The sequence below is a fragment of the Talpa europaea genome (assembly GCF_964194135.1).
Source record: "Talpa europaea genome assembly, chromosome: 8".
NCBI classification, from domain to species: domain Eukaryota; kingdom Metazoa; phylum Chordata; class Mammalia; order Eulipotyphla; family Talpidae; genus Talpa; species Talpa europaea.
This window is the reverse complement of record NC_140075.1, coordinates 35,045,189-35,065,621: the sequence shown is the minus strand read 5'-3', so window position 1 is coordinate 35,065,621 and position 20,433 is coordinate 35,045,189. Positions and strand designations below refer to the sequence as shown.

The 20,433-nt window shown below is 39.5% G+C and overlaps 1 protein-coding gene across 1 annotated transcript; it reads left to right on the top strand.

Annotated features, from left to right (window-relative positions):
* Positions 1-89: 89 nt before the first annotated feature.
* On the top strand, positions 90-18,085 carry GATM (glycine amidinotransferase; the record flags this gene model as incomplete). The annotated part of the gene is made up of 9 exons (XM_084240831.1): positions 90-158; positions 1,666-1,884; positions 7,399-7,594; positions 12,180-12,370; positions 13,196-13,333; positions 13,489-13,653; positions 14,537-14,600; positions 15,617-15,733; positions 17,973-18,085. 9 exons carry the CDS (start codon positions 90-92, stop codon positions 18,083-18,085), a joined length of 1,272 nt encoding a protein of 423 aa, XP_084096957.1.
* Positions 18,086-20,433: the final 2,348 nt, after the last annotated feature.

Here is a 20,433-nt window from a genome sequence, read left to right as displayed (position 1 = left end):
ACCGCGCTCGGGGCGCGCTCTCGGGAGGTTCTCACGGGCTTGGCCGAGCGCCGGGACGTTCCGCTCGTGGACCAGCCGGGCGCGGGGCGATGCTGCGGGTGCGGTGTCTGCGCGGCGGGAGCCGAGGCGCGGAGGCGGTGCACTACATCGGGTCTCGGGTGCGTGCCAGCCCCTGGAGCGGCTGTCGCGTGCTCACCCCTGCGTTCCCTCGCTTCCCTGCGCCAGAATTGCAGGACAAAGACCCTTCTGATCCCCCCCCCCCCCCCCCCGTGGAAGCTCGGCTTAAAGAGCCTTTGCTGGCAGCCGGGAGCTTGGCGGTGTCCCCCGAAAGGGGGTGCATGCGTTGGGGCCCCACCCCAAGGGCGCAGTTGCTCTCGGCGGGTCTGGAGCGGCGTTGGCGGTCAGCACTAGGGGTGCCGCTCTCCCCAGCTGGAGCTTGCTTTGCCCCACCGAGTTTAGGGCCCAGGGGGAGGTGGCGTGGGCAAGAGTGACCCTTCTTAGTGGGGTTACTGTGTTTCAGGGTCCTGAATGGGTATAGAGTTAGGAAGCTTTGGGGGAAATACCTGTAGGGTTGATGGGTAGGTGGGGAGGCAAAGTGGGGCGTCCGGTCGGAGAGGGAGCGAGCAGGCCACTTTTAAGTATAACATGGAGAGCTGAGTCTCGAGAAGAGTTGGAGCGAGTTCTTTCGGTACTGAGTTTCTGCCTGGTCCCCACTCTCGCCTCTCTGGTATGTAAGCATGCGCCTGCAGACCCTCCCTAGGTGCTAGAACAAGAATAGAAGGGGAGTTTGGCTCCTCTTGGCAACTGGTTCCAGCACAGCTGTCATGCTCTTGCTTTGGTTCTCACCCTGGCTCTCTCCCCTCCTCCATCCTTCCTAAGTTTTTAAGAGTAGGATAGAGATTTGGGGAGGTGGATGGGGGAGTTAGGTTGCCCAGGGAGTAAGGGACTCTCCCTGTTCTAGATTTTTATAGACCCTGCATTTTCAAAAGGCGTTTTTTAAAGTTCTTAGATCTTCTATTTGTTTAAATTTGTGCCAGGGTTAATCCTTATCTTGGCAAGGTGCTGTGGACCATCTGGAAAACAGAGGCGAGAGCACGTCCTCACTCTCAGGATTGAAATGGGAAAGAATGGGAAGTGTGTATCCGTGGTGAAAATTTTTACATGGAAGCTGACTATCCTGAAAAATAAGATCGTGTACAGCTTCTGCATTTTTCATTTGGGAAGAAAAAAAGCCTCGTATTGGTAAACTTTGATACGAAAGAGAGGCTCTCTCCTGGAGTTGGACTTGGTAGGGAGGCCTGGAGCAACTTCTCTTGATTTTCTGGGAAGAGAGTGACCCATCATCTGCAGAAAAGTTATTTAAATCTTGGCTGCAGAACACGATTCTGAGATATAAATGGGGTTGTATTGTGTTGGAGACAAGATCTTCTGAGCGGGGTTTCAAAAGTTATGCTAATTAACAGAACAGATAAAAGGATAATGTCCAAATAAACAAGGTAAAACTCACCTGTAAGCCCACCACCCACTATATACTAACCCCCTCCTAAAGAATTTTAAATGTCTGACGTTGGTGTCCTAGGTTTTCATCCTGCCTCTATTTTTTCCGCCCCCCCCCCCCAAAGTACTGTAAGTTCTACACAATAATCTTTTCTTTGTTCTTGGAAGCTTGGAGGAACTCTCACAGGCTGGGTGCAGCGAACTTTCCAGAGCACCCAGGCAGCTGCGGCTTCCTCCCAGAACTCCTGTGCAGCTGATGACAAGGCCACAGATCTTCTGCCCAAGGACTGCCCAGTCTCCTCTTACAACGAATGGGACCCCTTAGAGGAAGTGATAGTGGGCAGAGCGGAAAATGCCTGTGTTCCACCATTCACGGTGGAGGTGAAGGTAAACCAGGGGTATTCTCAGGTCTGAAGTGGGTTCATGCTTCACTTTTCTGCACTCTGGCTTCTGCTCCCACGCGCCTCTATTATTGTTTTCCCTTTAGTTTGCTCTGGACCTCACAGATCGGGTGTTTGATTTTAAGTTATCATACTTGAGAGCTCCATAGTATTTGACACCATTTACACAAATGATAACATTTTCCTTTGGATTATGAGAGGCCTTTTGTGAAGATTCTAGTTCTTTCACTATTCTTTACATCTTCTTCACTGTCCATTGTGTTGGGATTGAACAGAATTTCACTTTTGGCCCTCTTCTCTTAGCTGGTCTCACAGTTTCAGCTCTTACCCCCCCTATGGTCCACATTCATGTCCTGAACTCTGTCCAGACCAGTGTTTAACTTCTTTTTTTTTTTTTTTAATAGAGGATTGTTTTATTTATTTATTATATTTGTTTGTTTGTTTTGTTTATACATGCACTGGGCACAGTCAGAAGCGCGGGAGGGTGAGATAACTCCCCAGAGCCAGAGCGGGGAGCAGAGAAGGCAGAAGGACCGAAGTACACTGCTGAGGGGAGCAGCGGGCGGCAGGAGAGGTCTGCGCGCCCTGTGGGACCCTCCTCCGGTGGCCGGGGAGCAGCCGAGGATCGAACCGGCGCCGCAGAGGCCGCGGGCAGCTTCGCAACCCAGCGCTTAACCGCTGCGCCACCGGGGAGGCCCGCGTTTAACTTCTTAATGGATATTGCCCCACGACCTCAAATTTGGTGCATCGTGTGTTCCGTTGCCAGCTACTCTGCTGAACAGGATCCTTCTTCCTTCCTTTCAGTTTTTGGCATTCCTGTTTACTCAAGATAAAATGCCAAACAATTATCTTTTATTTTTCTTTCAGTAGCATTATCCACATCTGTTCCCCAAGACTGAACAAATCTTTTGTTAAAATGACGCTTGCCTTCATCCCGCTGCTGCTATCTTAGGTCAGGACCTCATCTACTGTCTGTATTATTGCAGTTAACTCCTGTGGTCTCCCCCATTTACGCTCTTCTTTCCAAACCACTTTCCAGTTTCTAGCAGAGTGATTTTTTTTTTTAAGCTAAAATCTGATCTTATCATCAGCCTGCTCTAGTATGTTCTCATTCTACTCTGTCTCCCACTACTTGGTTCTCAAGAGCCTTCACAATCTGGCTCATGTCTGCCTTTCTAGGACTTCCCATTTCAGTTATTGCTCATCTTAAAAATACATATTATTATGGCAGGTTAGCAAATGTTCATTCTTGTTTGAGTTCTTCTCACCTCTACTATTTCACTGGTCTTTAGCAGACTTTATGAGACAATCATATACGCAACCAAATTAGACTGTCCCCTGTTCCCCAAACAAGCCTCATGCCTGTGTTCTCACCTAGGTCTCTTCCTGCACCCCTCTTGTCTGCAGTTTAAACCTACTCCTCTTACTACCACCAAGCTCCAATGGCATCTCCAGAAAGCCTTAAGAATTTCTCTCACAACAAGTAATGTCACCCTTTTGAAACTCTTAATGTTCTTTATGTATAATATTCTTATAGCCACGGCTTCTGTGAGCTAGTATTCGGTGTATACTCCATGTGGTCCCATATCTAAAGGAGTGCTGTCCACATAGAGACACGGACTAAGCTCCATTGTAATAGTTTACAAATATATTCTTCAAGGTATTTCAATTCTTCCTATTTATATTTTTATTTATAATGTGGATTAAAGAAATAAGTTCTGTTATATCATTATCATTATCAGAAATATTGTCTACCTTGAATTAGGGCTTCAGAAATATTAGCATAAAAGATATTCATAGAAATGAAGACTGATGCTAAAGTATTTTATTTATGCCAACCAACTTGCAAGATAGTTAAATTGAAGTGTCAGGAAGCTAAGAAAAAGTAATAACCAAGTCGGGCCTCCCCGCTGACGCAGCAGGTTGAGCGCAGCGCTATGAAGCTGCCCGCAGCCTCTTCAGTGCGGGTTTGATTCCCGGCCGGCCAGGGAGATTCCCACATGGTGAGGCAGATCTCTCCTGTCGCACCTGCTGCTCCACTCAGCAGTGCTTTCGGTCTGTCTGCCTGTTCTGCTCCCCGCTGTCTCTGGTGAATCCTCTCACCCTCCCGTTTCTCTGGCCTGTACCCCAGCTATTGTATAAATAAAAAATAAATCTTTAAAAGAAAAGAAAGTAATAACCAAGTGCTGCAGAGTTCGGAAGTCTTCAAAAAAAAAAAAAAAAGATTCTTGAGTTAGACCTTTAAGACAGGGGCAAAGGAAAAGTAACAAGTTCTTCTAGTTGTTCTGCCCTTGTTTTTCATACATTTAAAATTTGATGGCAAATTATTTACCATCCACATGTTTTTAAAAGGGCATGATCTTTTAAAGTCTTTTTTGAAAAGATGCCCCATCCCCTAGCCATTTTAATTGAGTAAAATTAAATTTCAAGTTCAAGCAATAGTTTATCCTTCTACTTGTTATTAAAAACACGGACTTTTATACCATGTGGTCTTAGGAAATCAGAATTCTCAAGACATTATTTTGAGTTATTTGTCACTTGATTTATGACTTTAGACTTTGTTATTTCATGGGCTGGTATAATGTATGGCAGATGGAAGTCAGGAGACTAGGATTGAATTAGGTATTTGATAAAAGCTTGATAGCAAGTTTCAGTTAATTAGATGTTTGACCTTATGCAAGATTCCACAAATTCCTGGCTTTAGTAAAATGAAGATGTTGGGAGGTTTGCTATCAACCTCACAAGATAAAATATGAAGGTAAAAGGTTACATGTTAAATATTTTAAAGAATGAAACCCCAACTCATATTTGTAGATAGTAGTAGCATTAACAATATTGATTTCATTAATTTGTCTGATTATTTCTGCATTATGCCATGTACTAAACTAGGCACTGAGGGAAAGGAAAGTATATCTAAGACATGCATGGTCCCTAGAAGGCAAGGCCTTAGTTTCTAGTGGAAAAAAATGGTACAGAAGTATTAATCAGTTTCAGAATAATGAATGATAACTTAATATAGTAAACTATTTATAGGAAATTAGAGTAAGCATAAGCCATGTTAAAAGATGTAAGTGCTAGAAGAATTTTATGGGAATGAGCACCATAGTTGTCAGGAAGCACAATTTTTAAAATTTATGTGACTTTTTATTTTGCAAAATATAGTGAATACTTTCATCAGATACACACTTTTTGTTTTGCTTTTGTCTTTTTTTAAAACAATGCCCTTGATAAAAGACCTCTTGTAAAAATACAAAGTCAGTCAAGGTTAATACAATATAAGTTTGCAGCTGGATAAATAAGAAGTTTCTATCGAAATTTCCTAGTCTTCTAAAAACACTATTTAAAATTCATTTGACAGCTCCTCCTTAAGGATTTTAGACTCTGAAAGACTATAAAGTTTCTAAGAATGCAGCTACAACTTGGTAATAGATTATTAAAAATAGCATATGCTAAGCATTTAATGTAGTTGCAGACAGTAAATGATTGCTAACTCATTTATCAGGAAGTGTAAATAATTTCCAATTATCTCTTGGAAAGTGTAATGTGCCCTGATCATTTGGACTTTGTCCAACCTCAGCAGAGTATGAACTCTACACTTGTTCAAACAACTTTTTGTTCTCAGGAAAGTTTACTTTATATTATCAGGCAAGCTTCACTCTGCACAAATACTCAGGATGCTTTGGAATGCATCCGGCAAGATCAACATGACTATGCATCTGCTTGTAATCTAGTGTTAACTTTTCAAAGCCTTCTTGTCCCTTAGTGGATTGTAAGGGATGTGCCTGGCATGAGAAGAAGAAAGTGGTGAATGGATGAGTAGTGCCAGGAAGTGTCTGAGAGGAATATAAAGAGTGGTTATTTTCCTCTCTTTCTGATTGCGGCTGCAGGACTTCCTAGGAGTAGAAAACCGTGGAATGCATCTTGTTTGACTTTGTTTTTTAAATGAATGGAATGATCTTAAAAAGTTTTCAAATGTGTAATACTGCTAACCAAAAATTGAGCCTATTGTTTGCCTGTAGATCTTACAAAATAAAGCAACTAATAGTATGGATAGGGAGTCAGCAAACTTTTCCTGTACAGGCCCAGATATTTCAGACTTTGCATACCATAGGTCTCACCTCTGCCACTGTAATGCAAAAGTAACCATAGACAATTACAAATAGATGTGTTCCCATAAAACTTTATTTACAAAAATAGGCTGGAGACCAGGTAGACCTATGTACTTAGTTTGCAAACCCCTGTTTTAGAGCTTCTCTGGCATCCTTTGTGTTGCTAAAGATTTGTTTTTCAAATTCTTATCCCTTATTGAGCAGGCTCAGTTCCAGTTAACTACTGAACTGATAAGAGAGAGGCCTGCTTTTCTGTATCAAACAGAGGTGAAAATGCAGGTAGAGGCAGAAAATCTGGAAAAGACATTGTCTTTGACATTAAAGAACTAGGCAGCTAGTCACACTCTCTTTACTGAGTTTTCGCCTTCTGAATTTCTCTCCTTTCTCCTTTCACTTACTATCTGAAATTGATTTGGAATGAAAGTCTTCTTATATGATTGATCAAAGCTGGTAGTTGGCCAGTTAATCAACGATATAATGAAATTTTTTTTTAAATGTCTGCTTTAAATGTTTTAACTTCAAATATAGAAAGGTACATTGCTTTGCCAATCTTTTGATGACGATCCAAGGGGTTTTTTTTTTGGTTTGGTTTGGTTTGGTTTGGTTTTAACATTCAAATCTTCTGCTTAGAATTCTGCTTCGTCTAGGGCCTCCCAGGTGGCGCAGCGGTGGAGCGCTGGGTTGCGAAGCTGCCCACGCCTCTGTGGCGCCGGTTCGATCCCGGCTGCTCCCCGCGCTTCTGACTGTACCCAGTGCATGTATAAACAAAACAAACAAATAAATAAATAAAAACATGCCTCTATTAAAAAAAAAAAAGAATTCTGCTTCATCTATCTTGATTCATGTATGCATATGAATACATCCATACGCATCATGTACATTTCCCAGTGCATTTCTTTAAATTGACTGAGAACTTAGGCATATGCAAAACAATCTGATCGAAGAATTCTACATTTTCACCCTTTCAATTAATTTAGTTGTTGTTAAGTCATTTTTAGCAAACTGATTGAACATTCAACTATTTTCCATGCATCATCTTTTAAAATGCATATAATTCATCTTAGATACTTGCTAAATGTTAAACTTTTCTCTGGCTACTGAAAATTGTGTATTCATTTACCTGATCACTTTCTTCTATGACAAAAGGACTTGAAGCAGTATGAGAGCTTGTCTGGATTTGGGGTGAGAGGTGTGGTTATGAGACACGTTGACAGAGAAGGGTGGGAAGCACAAAGGCCAACCTGCACCACCAACCCTGCTCAGTGCTGGGAATAACATGGGATAAGACATGCTCATATATTATACAAATCAGTGTTCACTGACTATGAATCTATTGCATGTTATATTTTTTTTCCCTGTAACTATTTCATTTACATTTCTTCTGCTTCTAGGCCAACACATATGAAAAGTATTGGCCATTTTACCAAAAGCATGGAGGCCATTATTTTCCCAAAGATCACCTGACGAAGGCTGTTGCTGAAATTGAAGAAATGTGCAATATTTTAAAAATGGAAGGCGTGACAGTGAGGAGACCTGACCCCATTGACTGGTCATTGAAGTATAAAACTCCTGATTTTGAGTCTACGGGTAAGCAATACCAGATACCTAAACTGCTAGTGTCTGAATTTTTAATTTTTTTAATGTGTAAGGAGATAACCTGGATGCTTTGTGAGCTCTATTTCTTTTCTTTAATAGCCCTTCAGAACTTTAAAGATTATTTAGGAACAGTTTGGTTCTTTTTGACATGGTAAAGGTGTACACATGGTTCATTTGCAGTCTCCTTGAAAGAAGCACTTTTTTTTTTCAATCTAAGTAAGTTTTATTCTTAATACACAGCCTTTACTTCATAGTTTTCTATAAATAATGGCATTAGCAAAGACAAAGATTGGATCAAAATTCTATTTCTGGACTTCTTGGACTGACTAATTTTTTTGTGTTTGTTTTCTCTTTTTTAATTTTTGTAATTTTATACATTTTTATATCATTTTTCATTTTTGCACAATGTATGCATTTTCATCTTGGTTATAGTCCCCATACAATTCCCACCCCCCCCTTGTTTTGATCCTACTCCTTCCTTCCCCCCCATAGTGTGTCACTAGTTTATAGTTGCTTGTTGATTTTGATTTTTACTTTATTATAATTAGGTTTTTTTCCTGGTCCCTTATTTAGGTTTTCTAGATTCCTGCTATGAGTGAGACCATCTGGTATTTTTCTTTTTCTTTCTGGCTTGTTTCACTGAGCATGATCCCTTCCAGCTCCATCCATGTTGCTGCAAATTGCATGAGTTTATCCTTTTTGATTGCTGAGTAATATTCCATTGTGTATATGTACCACTCTTCTTGATCCAGTCATCTATTTTTTGGGCATTTGGGTTGCTTCCATAGCTTACCTATTGTAAACAGTACTGCTATAAACATAGGGGTGCAGGTGCCCTTTTGTGTGTGTGGTTTTTTTTTAAAGATTTATTTATTTATTTATACAAGCTCTGGGTAGAGTCAGAAGTGTGGGAGGGTGAGAGAATTCACCAGAGCCAAAGCGGGGAACAGAACAGACAGACAGATGAAATACACTGCTGAGGGAAGCAGCAGGCGCCACAGGAGAGGTCTGTTGAGCCATGTGGGAGCCAGCTGGAATCAAACTGGCACTGCAGAGGCTGTGGACAGCTTCATAGCATGGTGCCCAACCCGCTGTGCCACTAGGGAGGCCCGGTTTTCTTGATTTCTTCTTCAGATTTATTGTTTGTGTATAGGAAGGTTATTGATTTTAGTGTGTTGATTTTGTATCCTGCCACTTTACTGAACTGATTGATGAGTTGAATTAGTTTTTCTGTGGAGTTTTTGGGGTTCTCTATGTATATTATCATATCATCTGCAAATAGTGATAGTTTGACTTCTTCTTTTCCTATTTGGATTCCTTGTATGTCTTTCTCTTGTCTTATTGCTCTGGCTAGGACTTCCAGTATTATATTGAAAAGCACTGGTGAGTGGACATCCTTGTCTTGTTCCAGATCTTAATGGAAATGCTTTTTAACTTTTCACCATTGAGAATGATATTGGCTATGGGCTTGTCATATATGGCCTTTATGATGTTGAGGTATGTTCCTTGTATCCTGAGAATTTCAAGGTCCTTTATCATAAATGGGTGTTGTACTTTGTCAAAAGCTTTCTCAGCATCTACTGATACTGTCATATGGTTTTTATATTGCATTTTGTTGATGTGTTGGATTACACTGATTGATTTTCAGATGTTGAACCATCCTTGTGTCCCTGGAATGAATCCTACTTGGTCGTGATTAATTATCTTATGGATACACAGTTGGCTTCTGTTAGCTAAAATTTTATTGAGGATTTTTGCATCCGTGTTCATTAGATTGGACTGTGGTTTTCTTCTTTTGTGTTGTCCTTGTTCGGTTTTGGTATTAGTGTAATGTTGGCTTCATAGAACGTGTTTGTTATTATCCCTTCCTTCTCAATTTTTGGAAAGAGTTTGTGAAGGATAGGCACTAGTTCATTTCTGAATTTTTGGTAGAATTCATTTGTAAATCCATCTGGTCCTGGGCTTTTGTTTTGGGGGAGGGTTTTTATTACCATTTCAATTTCACTGCTTGTAATTGGTCTGTTTAGGTGTTCTATTTCTTTATCTAGCTTTGGGTGATTGTAAAGTTGTAGGAATTTGTCCATCTCTTCCAGATTGTGGAACTTGTTTGCATATAACTGTTCATAGTAGTTTCTGATTATTCTTTGGATTTCTACTGTGTCTGTTGTGAGTTCTCCTCTTTCATTTGGATGAAAGATGTCTGTTAAGCCCATGAGGTCTAGATCCTTATTTAGAGCTTTAGTGTCCTTACTTATTTTTTGTTTCATTGATCTATCCATAGTTGATAGTGGTGTGTTGAAGTCTCCTACTGCATATTGGCTATGGGCTTGTCATTTATGGCCTTTCTCTGATGTCTGTTTTCGGAGATGATATTAGTTGTCTGATAGATTTTGGTGCTCCTTCATTTGGTGAGTATATGTTAATGAGTGTTATGTCTTTTTGATATATTGTCCCTTTGATCATAATGTAGTGACCATCTGGGTCTCTTTTTATCTTTTTGAGTTTGAAATCTGTTTTATCTGATGTAAGTATAGCTGTTCCTGCCTTCTTTTTTGGTCCATTTGCTTGTAGTATTGTTTTCCATCCTTTTACTTTCTGTCTGTTTTTATCTTTTGTAGTTAAATGTGTTTCCTGGAGACAGCAAAAGGGTGGGTTTTGTTTCTTAATCCAGCCTATGACTCTGTGTCTTTTTATTGAAGAGTTTAGTCCATTTACATTTAGAGTTAATATTGATATGTCAGCATCTGTATTTGCCATTTTGTTTGTCTTTTCTCTGGTTTTATTTATTTAATTTTTTATTTTTGTCTTGTTTCATTCTTATTCATCCCTCTGTTGGTTCTGGCTTTAGGGCTCCTTGTAGTATTTTTTGGAGTTGGGGCTTAGTTGTAATGAAATTCCAGAGTTTCTGTTTGTCTGGGAAGGTCCTTATTCTTTCTTCATAGAGGAAGGAAAGCTTTGTGGGATAGAGTATACTTGGTTGGCATTTGTTGTCTTCGAGTTTGTTGACTATGTCCCTCCACTCTCTCCTTGCCCGTAGTGTTTCTTCGGATAAGTCTGACGTCAGCCTGCTTGGTGTTCCTTTGTATATTATCTGTTTCTTCCCTCTTGTCAGCTTCATTATTTTTTCCTTGTCTTGGATTCGTGGGAGCTTTAATATTATGTGTCTTGCTGTATTTTTCCTTTCATCATGAAAGTTTAGTGTTCTTCTTGCTTCTTGTATGTCCATTTTCAGCTCCTTCTTCATGTTTGGGAAGTCCTCTTCAATTATTTCCTTGAATATTTTCTCTGTTCCTATGTCTTTCTCCTCTCCTTCTGGGATTCATATAACTCTTATATTTCCTCTCCTCATGGAGTCAGATAGTTCCCGAATCTTTCTTCATTCTTTTTCCTTCATACTTCTCTTTCTTTTTCTGTTTTGGTTCTTTTTATTTCTGTGTCTTCAGAAGTACTTATTCATTCTTCCATTTCATCTATGCCACTTTCATTGCTTTTCCCAGAGTTCTTTAGCACCTCCATTAATCCTTTGGTTTCCTGCATTTCTTTCACTTCCCTCTTTAGGGATTCAATTTCATTCTTCTGATCGTTGATTATTTTTTCCATATCATTTTCAACTTCTTTCAGTTTTTTAATCATGGTGATTTTAAACTCTCTATTGGGAATACTCATAAGTTCCTCTAAGTCACTGGTATTTGATTGAATTTTTGTGGTGTGTCTTTTCCCTGGGGACGTGCTTGGCTGCTTATAATTTTTCTTTTCCCTGCTGCTTGTTTTGTAATTTGTCCTATGCATTGGGACACTGTGTCACTGGTACTGGCCGGCATCTCTTTGGTGTGCTCTTTCTGGGATGTTGGGAACTGGTGGTCCAATCGAGTCCAATACCGTTATACCAGAAGTCCAGTAGGGCAGTGGTATTATGGATATGTTAATGGTCGCTGTCCCTGAAAATCTCCTCCTTCTGTATTTGTTTAATTCCAGAGGTGGGTCTTGAAGTCCCACAGACTACCCTGGCGGTGGCTGGATCGCCTGCTGGGCACCAAATTGCTGGATCCCCCTCTGGGCTCCAACTCGTTGCCAGGCAGAGCTTGGCTGGTGGGGACCTTCAGCTCACTTCTGACTGTGTAGACAGCCCTTTCTCAGTTCCACACAAGAGCTTTGGTGAGGTCCAGACGGGCGCAGAATTTCCTGTTTAAATATGGCGTGTCTCGAAGAAGCGCTTTTTCTAAACCTTATGGACATTTCCTTATGTTAGAACAGTTCTTTGATTTTCCTCAAGAACAGAAGTTAGGAGGGGAACAGAGACTTTCCCATTTTATTATTAATTGACAGTGCTACAAGATTGATTTTGTGCCTGAGTTTAGTTTTAATTTATTGCTCTAGAATTGATCCCTGGCCCAATTTCTATCTTGTGATACTGACATTCTCTGAAGAACTCTATTTCTGTGTTTCAAGGAAGGAGCTTACTAAAAGAGAAAACCTGGTGGTTCAAGACCTCTTTTGAACAAAACTTTATTGCTTCTTTTTTTTTGATTCATCATCCCTACACTGAGGTTGCTATGGATATTTTTGGCTCTGACAGGTTTATATGGGGCAATGCCTCGAGACATCCTGATTGTTGTGGGGAATGAGATTATTGAAGCTCCCATGGCGTGGCGCGCTCGCTTCTTTGAGTACCGTGCATATCGATCCATTATCAAAGACTACTTCCACCGTGGAGCCAAGTGGACAACAGCTCCTAAGCCCACAATGGCTGATGAGCTTTATGACCAGGTAAGTTTCTAATTAGTAATTTCCTAAATAAAGTTTGAGATATTCTCTGATACCTTGTATTTGTTATATATTCAGAAACTGAGAACATTACCTACTTCTAAGAAAATGATTGTTTTGGGCCTCCCCAGTGGCACAGAGGGTTGAGCACAGTGCTGTGAAGCTGTCAACAGCCTCTGTAGTGCGGGTTTGATTCCTGGTCAGCCAAGGAGATACCCACATGGCGTGGCAGACCTCTCCTATCTCGCCCACTGCTCCCCTCAGCAGTGTATTTTGGTCCATCTGCCCGTTCTGCTCCCTGCTCTGTCTCTGGTGAATCCTCTCACCCTCCCACGCCTCTGGCCTGTACCTCAGCTCTTGTATAAATAAATAAATCCTTAAAAAAAAGAAAATGATTGTTTTATGATTAAAATAAGAGTAAATAATACTGTGATAATAATAAATAGTAATAATAGCTAACATTTTATTTGGTGCCACCTTGTGCCAGGTGTTGAGCTAAGTGCTTTATTTATATCCTCAGCCTTGTTTATTTCTCACAACAACCCCATGAGGCAGCAATATCATTTTATTCCAGGGAGAAAAACTTGCCTAAAGGCACACAGCTATTCATTGATGGACACAGCAAAGTATCAGGAAATTGCTATCATGCCTACTATTAAAAATATTTTTTTATTGTTGGTCTACTCTTTCCTATGTGTGTCTAAGTCTAGGACAGGATAGTAGTATTTTGAGAAGTGATGATGTTGAACTAATTTTCTTAGTAATGAATCTCCTGTAGAATTTCCTTACAACCAGTGCATTGTGTGTGCTCATTCTTTTTCCAATTAGGATTACCCCATCCATTCTGTAGAAGATAGACACAAATTGGCTGCTCAGGGAAAATTTGTGACGACTGAGTTTGAGCCATGCTTTGATGCTGCTGACTTTATTCGAGCTGGAAGAGATATTTTTGCCCAGAGAAGCCAGGTTTGATAAAGGCTGCTTTTGAAAATGATTTTGAAAAAATAACATTCTGGGTTTTTTTTTAAATATTCCAGTTAAAATACTTTCATCCTAAATATTTTTAGTTTTCTAAAATAGAACCAAATCTTTATAGATTTGTGTCTTCCTTTTACTTGCAGGTTACAAACTACCTGGGCATTGAATGGATGCGTAGACATCTTGCTCCAGACTATAGAGTGCATATCATCTCTTTTAAAGATCCCAACCCAATGCATATTGATGCCACCTTCAACATCATTGGACCTGGTCTTGTTCTTTCCAACCCTGATCGACCATGTCATCAGGTAAGAGAATTCTTAGAAATCTCTTAAAGCAACTGCAATAATTGCCACTTATATTTTAAATATTTCCATAGTTCTTTATTGTACTGAATGGTTCAAAATGACAAATTCAGCAGTGTCAGCAGTGTCAGAATCATTATAATCAAACATTGGATTGCTTATTTACAAGATGCCCCACATTTGCAAATATACATTGTAGCCATGAGAATTAGTATGGTGTCATCAGACTTTGACTACTTCTCACTATTAAAGCCTCACATTTGTGTGTATGTACCTGTTTTTAATCACAGTGGTATTATCTTATCTCTTGTAGTTGAGGTTCCACATCAGCTAAATTGCAAATAAGATGAATGCTGCATGCATAGGGCAATACCACTGGGCAGTGGGTATCTCTCCTTCTCCACAGGGTCAAGCCTCCTGTGGCCAGCCCTTTCCTGCAGGGAAGAACAGAGCTGCTGCACTACAGCTTGTCTGTCTCTGTCACCTGCAACCTCCTACTCCTGCCCACTGCCCCTACTTCCTGTTGGGGAGTGAGTATTTTGTGTTGTTTTCTAGGCCCCAGTATACTTTTTAAAAATCTCTTTTCTGCCATGGCACCATTCATTTGTATCTCATATAGTAGACCCAGTACCAAGATGATTTACTCATATTTTATACAGTTTATTGATATACTAAATGGGTATGTGAAAATAGAGATGGTTGAATTCTATTGAATTCTAATGATCTATTTTGAAATTTTAATTTTTTTTTAATTCTAGCAGTTCAGAAGACAGCATCTCAAAAAGAATTACTAATCATAAGGGATATAATTACAAGAATGATAACTACAATACTTGCAGGTTTAACCCTCTTTGAGCTTTTGCTTTGCTTTGTTTTGGTCATGCAGATCGATCTTTTCAAGAAAGCAGGATGGACCATAGTTACTCCTCCAATACCAGTCATCCCAGATGGTATGTTTTCTTTCATATGCTCACAGACTAAAGTGATTATTTCAGTCACTGAGAACCTTTCACCCATAGACAGCAGCCAAATATTTAGTAATTTAGATGTAATGTGTCCCCAGTCAGGAGTAATCTAGTACTTGGGACTGTACTAGAATAAGGCTAAACTTGTGTTTGCAACCTCTCCTTCCATAGAAAATGAAAGTGAGAATATGGGGGAAATCAGTATAAAATGACATCCCATAGCAAGAATTGACTTTTTAAAAAAGAAATAAGATGAAATCCAATAGTGTAATGAGTATGTATTGATTTATAACATATACAGATCAGTCATCTTAAGATAAAATAAAGTCCTGGGCCTCCCTGGTGGTGTTAGGGGTTAAGACACAGCACTATGAGGCAATCAGCAGCCACTGCAGCACAAGTTTGATCCCCGACCAGGGAGCTACCCACATGGTACAGCAGACCACTCCTGACTCACCCACTGCTCCCCTCAGCACTGTATTTCAGTAAATCCACCTGTTCTGCTCCCCACTCTGTGTCTGGTGAATCCTCTCACCCTCCCACACCTCTGGCCTGTACCCCAGTTCTTGTATGCATAAATAAAAATAAAATTTGTTAATATTTTTTAAGAAGTGGGTTACAGGCCAGAGTCATGGGGGAGTGAGAAGATTCACCAGAGAGAGTGGGGAGCAGAACAGGCAGATGTACCGAAACACACTGCTGAGGGGAGCAGCTGGCGAGACAGAAGAGGTCTGCCGCGCCATGTGGGTTGCTCCCGGCTGGGGATTGAACTTGCACTGCAAAGGCCGCAGACAGCCTCACAGCGTTGTGCTCAACCCCCTGCGCCACCAGGAAGTTCCTAAATCTTAAAAAAAAAATAAAAATAAAATAAAGTTCCACAGGGAAAGTGAACCACTGAAAGAACTGAGTTGTCACTTCAGTGTAGGTATTTCTCCACTTTCAAATCCTTGCTTTAAACAAAATTGATAGCAGACATGGTTTATGATTGTTGCTGTTTTTAGATCACCCACTCTGGATGTCATCCAAATGGCTTTCTATGAATGTCTTAATGCTAGATGAAAAGCGTGTTATGGTGGATGCCAATGAAGTCCCAATTCAAAAGATGTTTGAAAAGCTGGGTATGTACAATACTGAAACATGTTGTTATACACGAAAACGTTGAATGAGAAGAACTGAAGAAATAATGTGCTAGTTCTCATGTATGACTTATCTAATTCAATTTCTATTCCTTTCCGAGATACTAAGCTATTATTGATATTTTATAATGGGTAACATTTTCATTTTCAACAGTCATACTCTCAAAAGGTTGGAGATGCACCCAGTCTTCTTAGACACCCCCTAAGCAATAACTTTATCAATCTTCTGTGGCATACCTGACCTCCTGGTGCCCATGTATGAACTACCCTTTTGCAGATGAGCACACAGGTTATTAGCCCTTCCCCAAGTAAAATTATTGAGGGTCTTTTAAAGGTAACTTAATTGTCATTACATATTTTAAAGGACTTATCAAGGTATAGATAAAGAAGTGACGTGTGCTAAGTATAGTCAACAGAGTCATGAATGTAATACTGGATTGTTAGTAAGTTATTTAACATTAAACTAAAAGGCAAATTGTTTTTCATTTGGGTGGGTATTTGCTTATGCTGATATTAAAACTTTAGACCAGTTACTCTAATACTGAGGGAAATATTGAAAGAAAGAATTTTCACATGACTTTTCTAGTCAGAAGTATGTATATTTATCACTCTTAACATACTTAACATATGCTAAGTATCAAATAAATCTAGGCATTATACTTGTTGAAATGGAGTCATGTTTTGATTTATGTCTTATATTCTGGGTGTACTACCCAGAAGAAATTATTTGCCCTTTGACACATCCTTCCTTAATGTAGAATCAGTTTAAAAGGATTGGCCTGTCAGCTTTAAAATGAGCCCCCCCTCCAAAAAAGATAAAATAAAATAAAAAATAAAATGAGCCCAGTCTGCTGATTTGACCCCTAATACTATCTTAAATTTTTTCTGGCTTCTGTTAAATATTAATCCAATTGCTTAGGTTGATGTTCTTTGACCATTAATATTTTATTGTTTCTCAACTTCAAATATCATTATCAAATATCTGATTTATAATTTTATTTTTAATAGTCTTTTTAGACACAGGGAATTTATCAATCAATTCAGGATTAATAAAACTCTAAACATCTGACTAAGACAGATACATCTTTCTATCAGGAAATATATGCTTATGTCTAAAAGTCCACTCTTTACCCCAAGCCCACCCCTTACCTGTGTCCGAACCCTACTCCTGCTTTTCATAGCTCTGCTTACTCTCACCTTCTCAGGAAGGCTTTCCCAGTGGCTCCTGCTGCCTCTCACTCCTTGGCCATACCTGCGGATCCTTTAGTGACTTGGTAGCTTATCTTTCCCCTCAAAACAATGAGTTCCTTAAGGGATGAGACTAGATTTTCTAAAGTCCCACTGTGCCAAACAGTAGACCCTTCCTAATACCATTGGTTGATTAGACTACGCATATAACTGTCACATAAGTACAAAATGGTACCTGATTAAACTAATGGTCTGAGTAGCTATGGTACCTGTATGACCACACAAAACAGATTATTAAAATACAAGTTATGTTCCATTGTTTTCTTAGGTGGTCTAGTAATGTGAATCCTGACAGATAAACTCTGCTTATACTTGAGTAGGTAAAGTCAACTTTTTAGTTTGGCTAAATTATAGTTTTCTACTACACTACATTGACAATGTTGAAATTAAAAATAGTCTGACAAAGTAGTTAAAGCAAAATCCTAAAAGGGCTTGAAATTTTAGTATTTGATCATTTTTGAACATTTGGCAGAAATATCTGCTCATCTAACCTATTGGCTTATGACTAATCAGTAGCACAAAATAGACTTCGGATTAAATAAAATGTAATTGGGGGCCTCCCTGGTGGCACAAGGGGTTAAGACGCAACCTGTGAAGCTGTCTGAACCTCTGCAGCATGAGTTTGATCCCCCAGCCAGCTAGAGAGGTGACCCACATGGCGCAGCAGACCTCTCCTGACTCTCCCACTGCTCCGCTCAGCAGTGTACTTGAATCAATCTGCCTGTTCTGTTCCCCACTCTGTCTCTGGTGAATCCTCTCACTCTACCACACCTCTGGCCTGTACCCCAGCTCTTGTATACATAAATAAATAAATCTTTAAAAAAATAAATAAAATGTAATGGGCAAAAATAAAACTAAAGACAGCCCTGGGTTGGGTGAGACTTAAGAATTCCTACCCATCTTTAGACTGATTTTCTGTAGGAGAATCTTCTTGTGAGTTCATCTAACCGGCCATGTCTCTCTTTCATTGCAGGTATCAGTACCATTAAGGTTAACATTCGTAATGCCAATTCCCTGGGAGGAGGCTTCCACTGCTGGACCTGTGATATCCGGCGCCGAGGCACTCTACAGTCCTACTTTGATTGACCAGGCCTGCTGGAGCTTGTGGCTTGGCCACAGATAAACCTAGGAAGCTTAGGGACAGGTTCATTCTCTCGCTTTAAAACATGCATGAACTGTAGTGCTTTAAACAATCATATTCTTAACAGGGGTCTTAAGCCTGGTTTATTTTTATTACTTTTCTTTGATATATGAAAATAACTTGTGCTAGGTCTCACTCTGTATTCCTAAATTTATTTACTATTTGGCTTCAGCTGTAAAATTTAGTGAATATATTTACCAAGCCAGAAATTAGACATTTGTATAACTTGGCCGCTAATATTTAACCATCTACCTCTGTTTTTAATTTTCTTTCCAAAAGGCAGCTTGAAATGTTGGTCCTAATCTTCATTTTTTTCCCTGTTTACTGGATTTGTGAATGTTGTATCACTTCTTTTTTTCTGAATGAGAAAAAGACTTAGAACGTATGCAGATCTTGAGTAGAACCAGCTAATTGTCTCTTTTTCTAATAAAGAATTTTGGTAATTTTTAATTATTTTTGTTTTATAAAAACAACTTAGACTATGCAAACATTTAAGTGAAATTTGCTTGAATGTTTTTAATATTCTCATCTGAACATTTCGTGATACTCGCCACTAAAAATTTTTTCATGCAGTTTACCCTAGTTCAATTGATATATTTTAATCTCTCTTCTTTTTCCAAAAATTCACAGAAATATTTAGTGCAGTAGATAGAACCATCACTTCCCATCCCTTAATTTTGATGTTCATTGTCTGATAGATACATTGCATCATTGGTAATCTAAGGTTTGTTAACAGATATGCAAATTATTTAAAATGCAGACTTTAAAAGTATTAAAAAAACTAATGGAGATACAACCCACATGCAATGAGAAATAATCTTAATGTTGGATACATGTATTTTTATTCTAATAAACTTTTGTGTTACATAAATGACTTTATCAGAGTCCGGCATCAGTTGAATTAACTTAATTATAGGAATGTAGCTGTTGGGACAGAATTTTAATGCTCTGAAATAACCGATATATTCATCCCTAGTAGATAAAAGCTTAAATTTAGAAATTGTATTCAGAAATGTGTAGCAGTTAGACTTTACTTAATTGATTCACTCATTCAGGAATATCTTCTGAATATAAGAGATTAATTCCAGACCCCAGAACAGAAAGAGTCTCTGTTTCTAGCAAAATGTTTTAACCTGAAAAATAGAGGGGAAGGGTGAGTGGAGGGAGATGCGCATTGAAGTAAGTCATAGCTTTCGGTCATTTCACTCCTTTGTATTGTGGTGTCCTTTTCTGTCCACCACAGAAACACCTATCAGTTCTACACGTGCACTGAATCCTGCTTAAGGAATCTATACAGTTGTGTGGGTTAGTACACACACTTGGGTTATATATCCCCAGGCTAATAACAGGTCAACAATTCTGTTATATACTCCTCTACATTCTCCTCAGTGGCAATTCCAAATCTTCGCTCTGTTCTCTTATCTGGTGATATTGGGGTTTTTTTTTCCCCACAGGGAAAATAGAGGCCGCTATGTGTCTGTCCTCTTAGCTTTTCAGCTCCAATCCCCTATAGATTTATCTGCATTTGCATTTTCTGGTTCAAGTCTTTTCTCTCCTTGCCTTTAGCTAAGCTTCTAAAGAGAAAAGCCAGACTTGATCGCATCACTTGTCTTTACTTCTCAACCCTCTTCAAAGGGACACTTCCCTCACTGCTGCAGAAACAGGTGAGCTTCTGATCAGGTCTAATCCACACAACTGTCCTTTGATTCTAATCCTTCTCTCTTTGAGGAACTTGCTATATCAATTATCATCTTGCTTATAACTCCAGCCTCTGTGTGTCTGAGTGTGTAGCTTCCTCCCTCCCCCAGCAAACAGTCATGCTTAAAACCATGTTTGAAATAAAACTTTAGAGCTAACTTTCTAGGAAGAATGCATCTACCTCTACTTTTTACCTTTTATTTTACTCCCCAGTCTCCTGCTATCTGTTTTTCAGTGTATCCCTGAAATGTACTGATGATATCCCTGATCTGAGTCATTTACAATGGATACTTGGGTCTTACCATTCCTTTGAAGATCTCTCTTGGGTTTCTGTCATCCTCTTACTAATTTTTCAAGTTCCTTCACTGGATTGTCTCTTTCTTACCCTTAAAGGTGAATGTTCATAGGGTCCTGTCCTTGGGCCTTTTCTGTTCCAAAATCTGGGGTGATCTTGTCTGTGCAGGTCCTCCCCTCCCACATGTCCACTAATAATTCCCAGGGGATATATATGGCCAGACCTTCTAGGCCTTATCCTGAGCTCCAAGTGTCTGTGACATCTGTGTAAAGGCATTGTGGGTTCAACACAGTATCACAG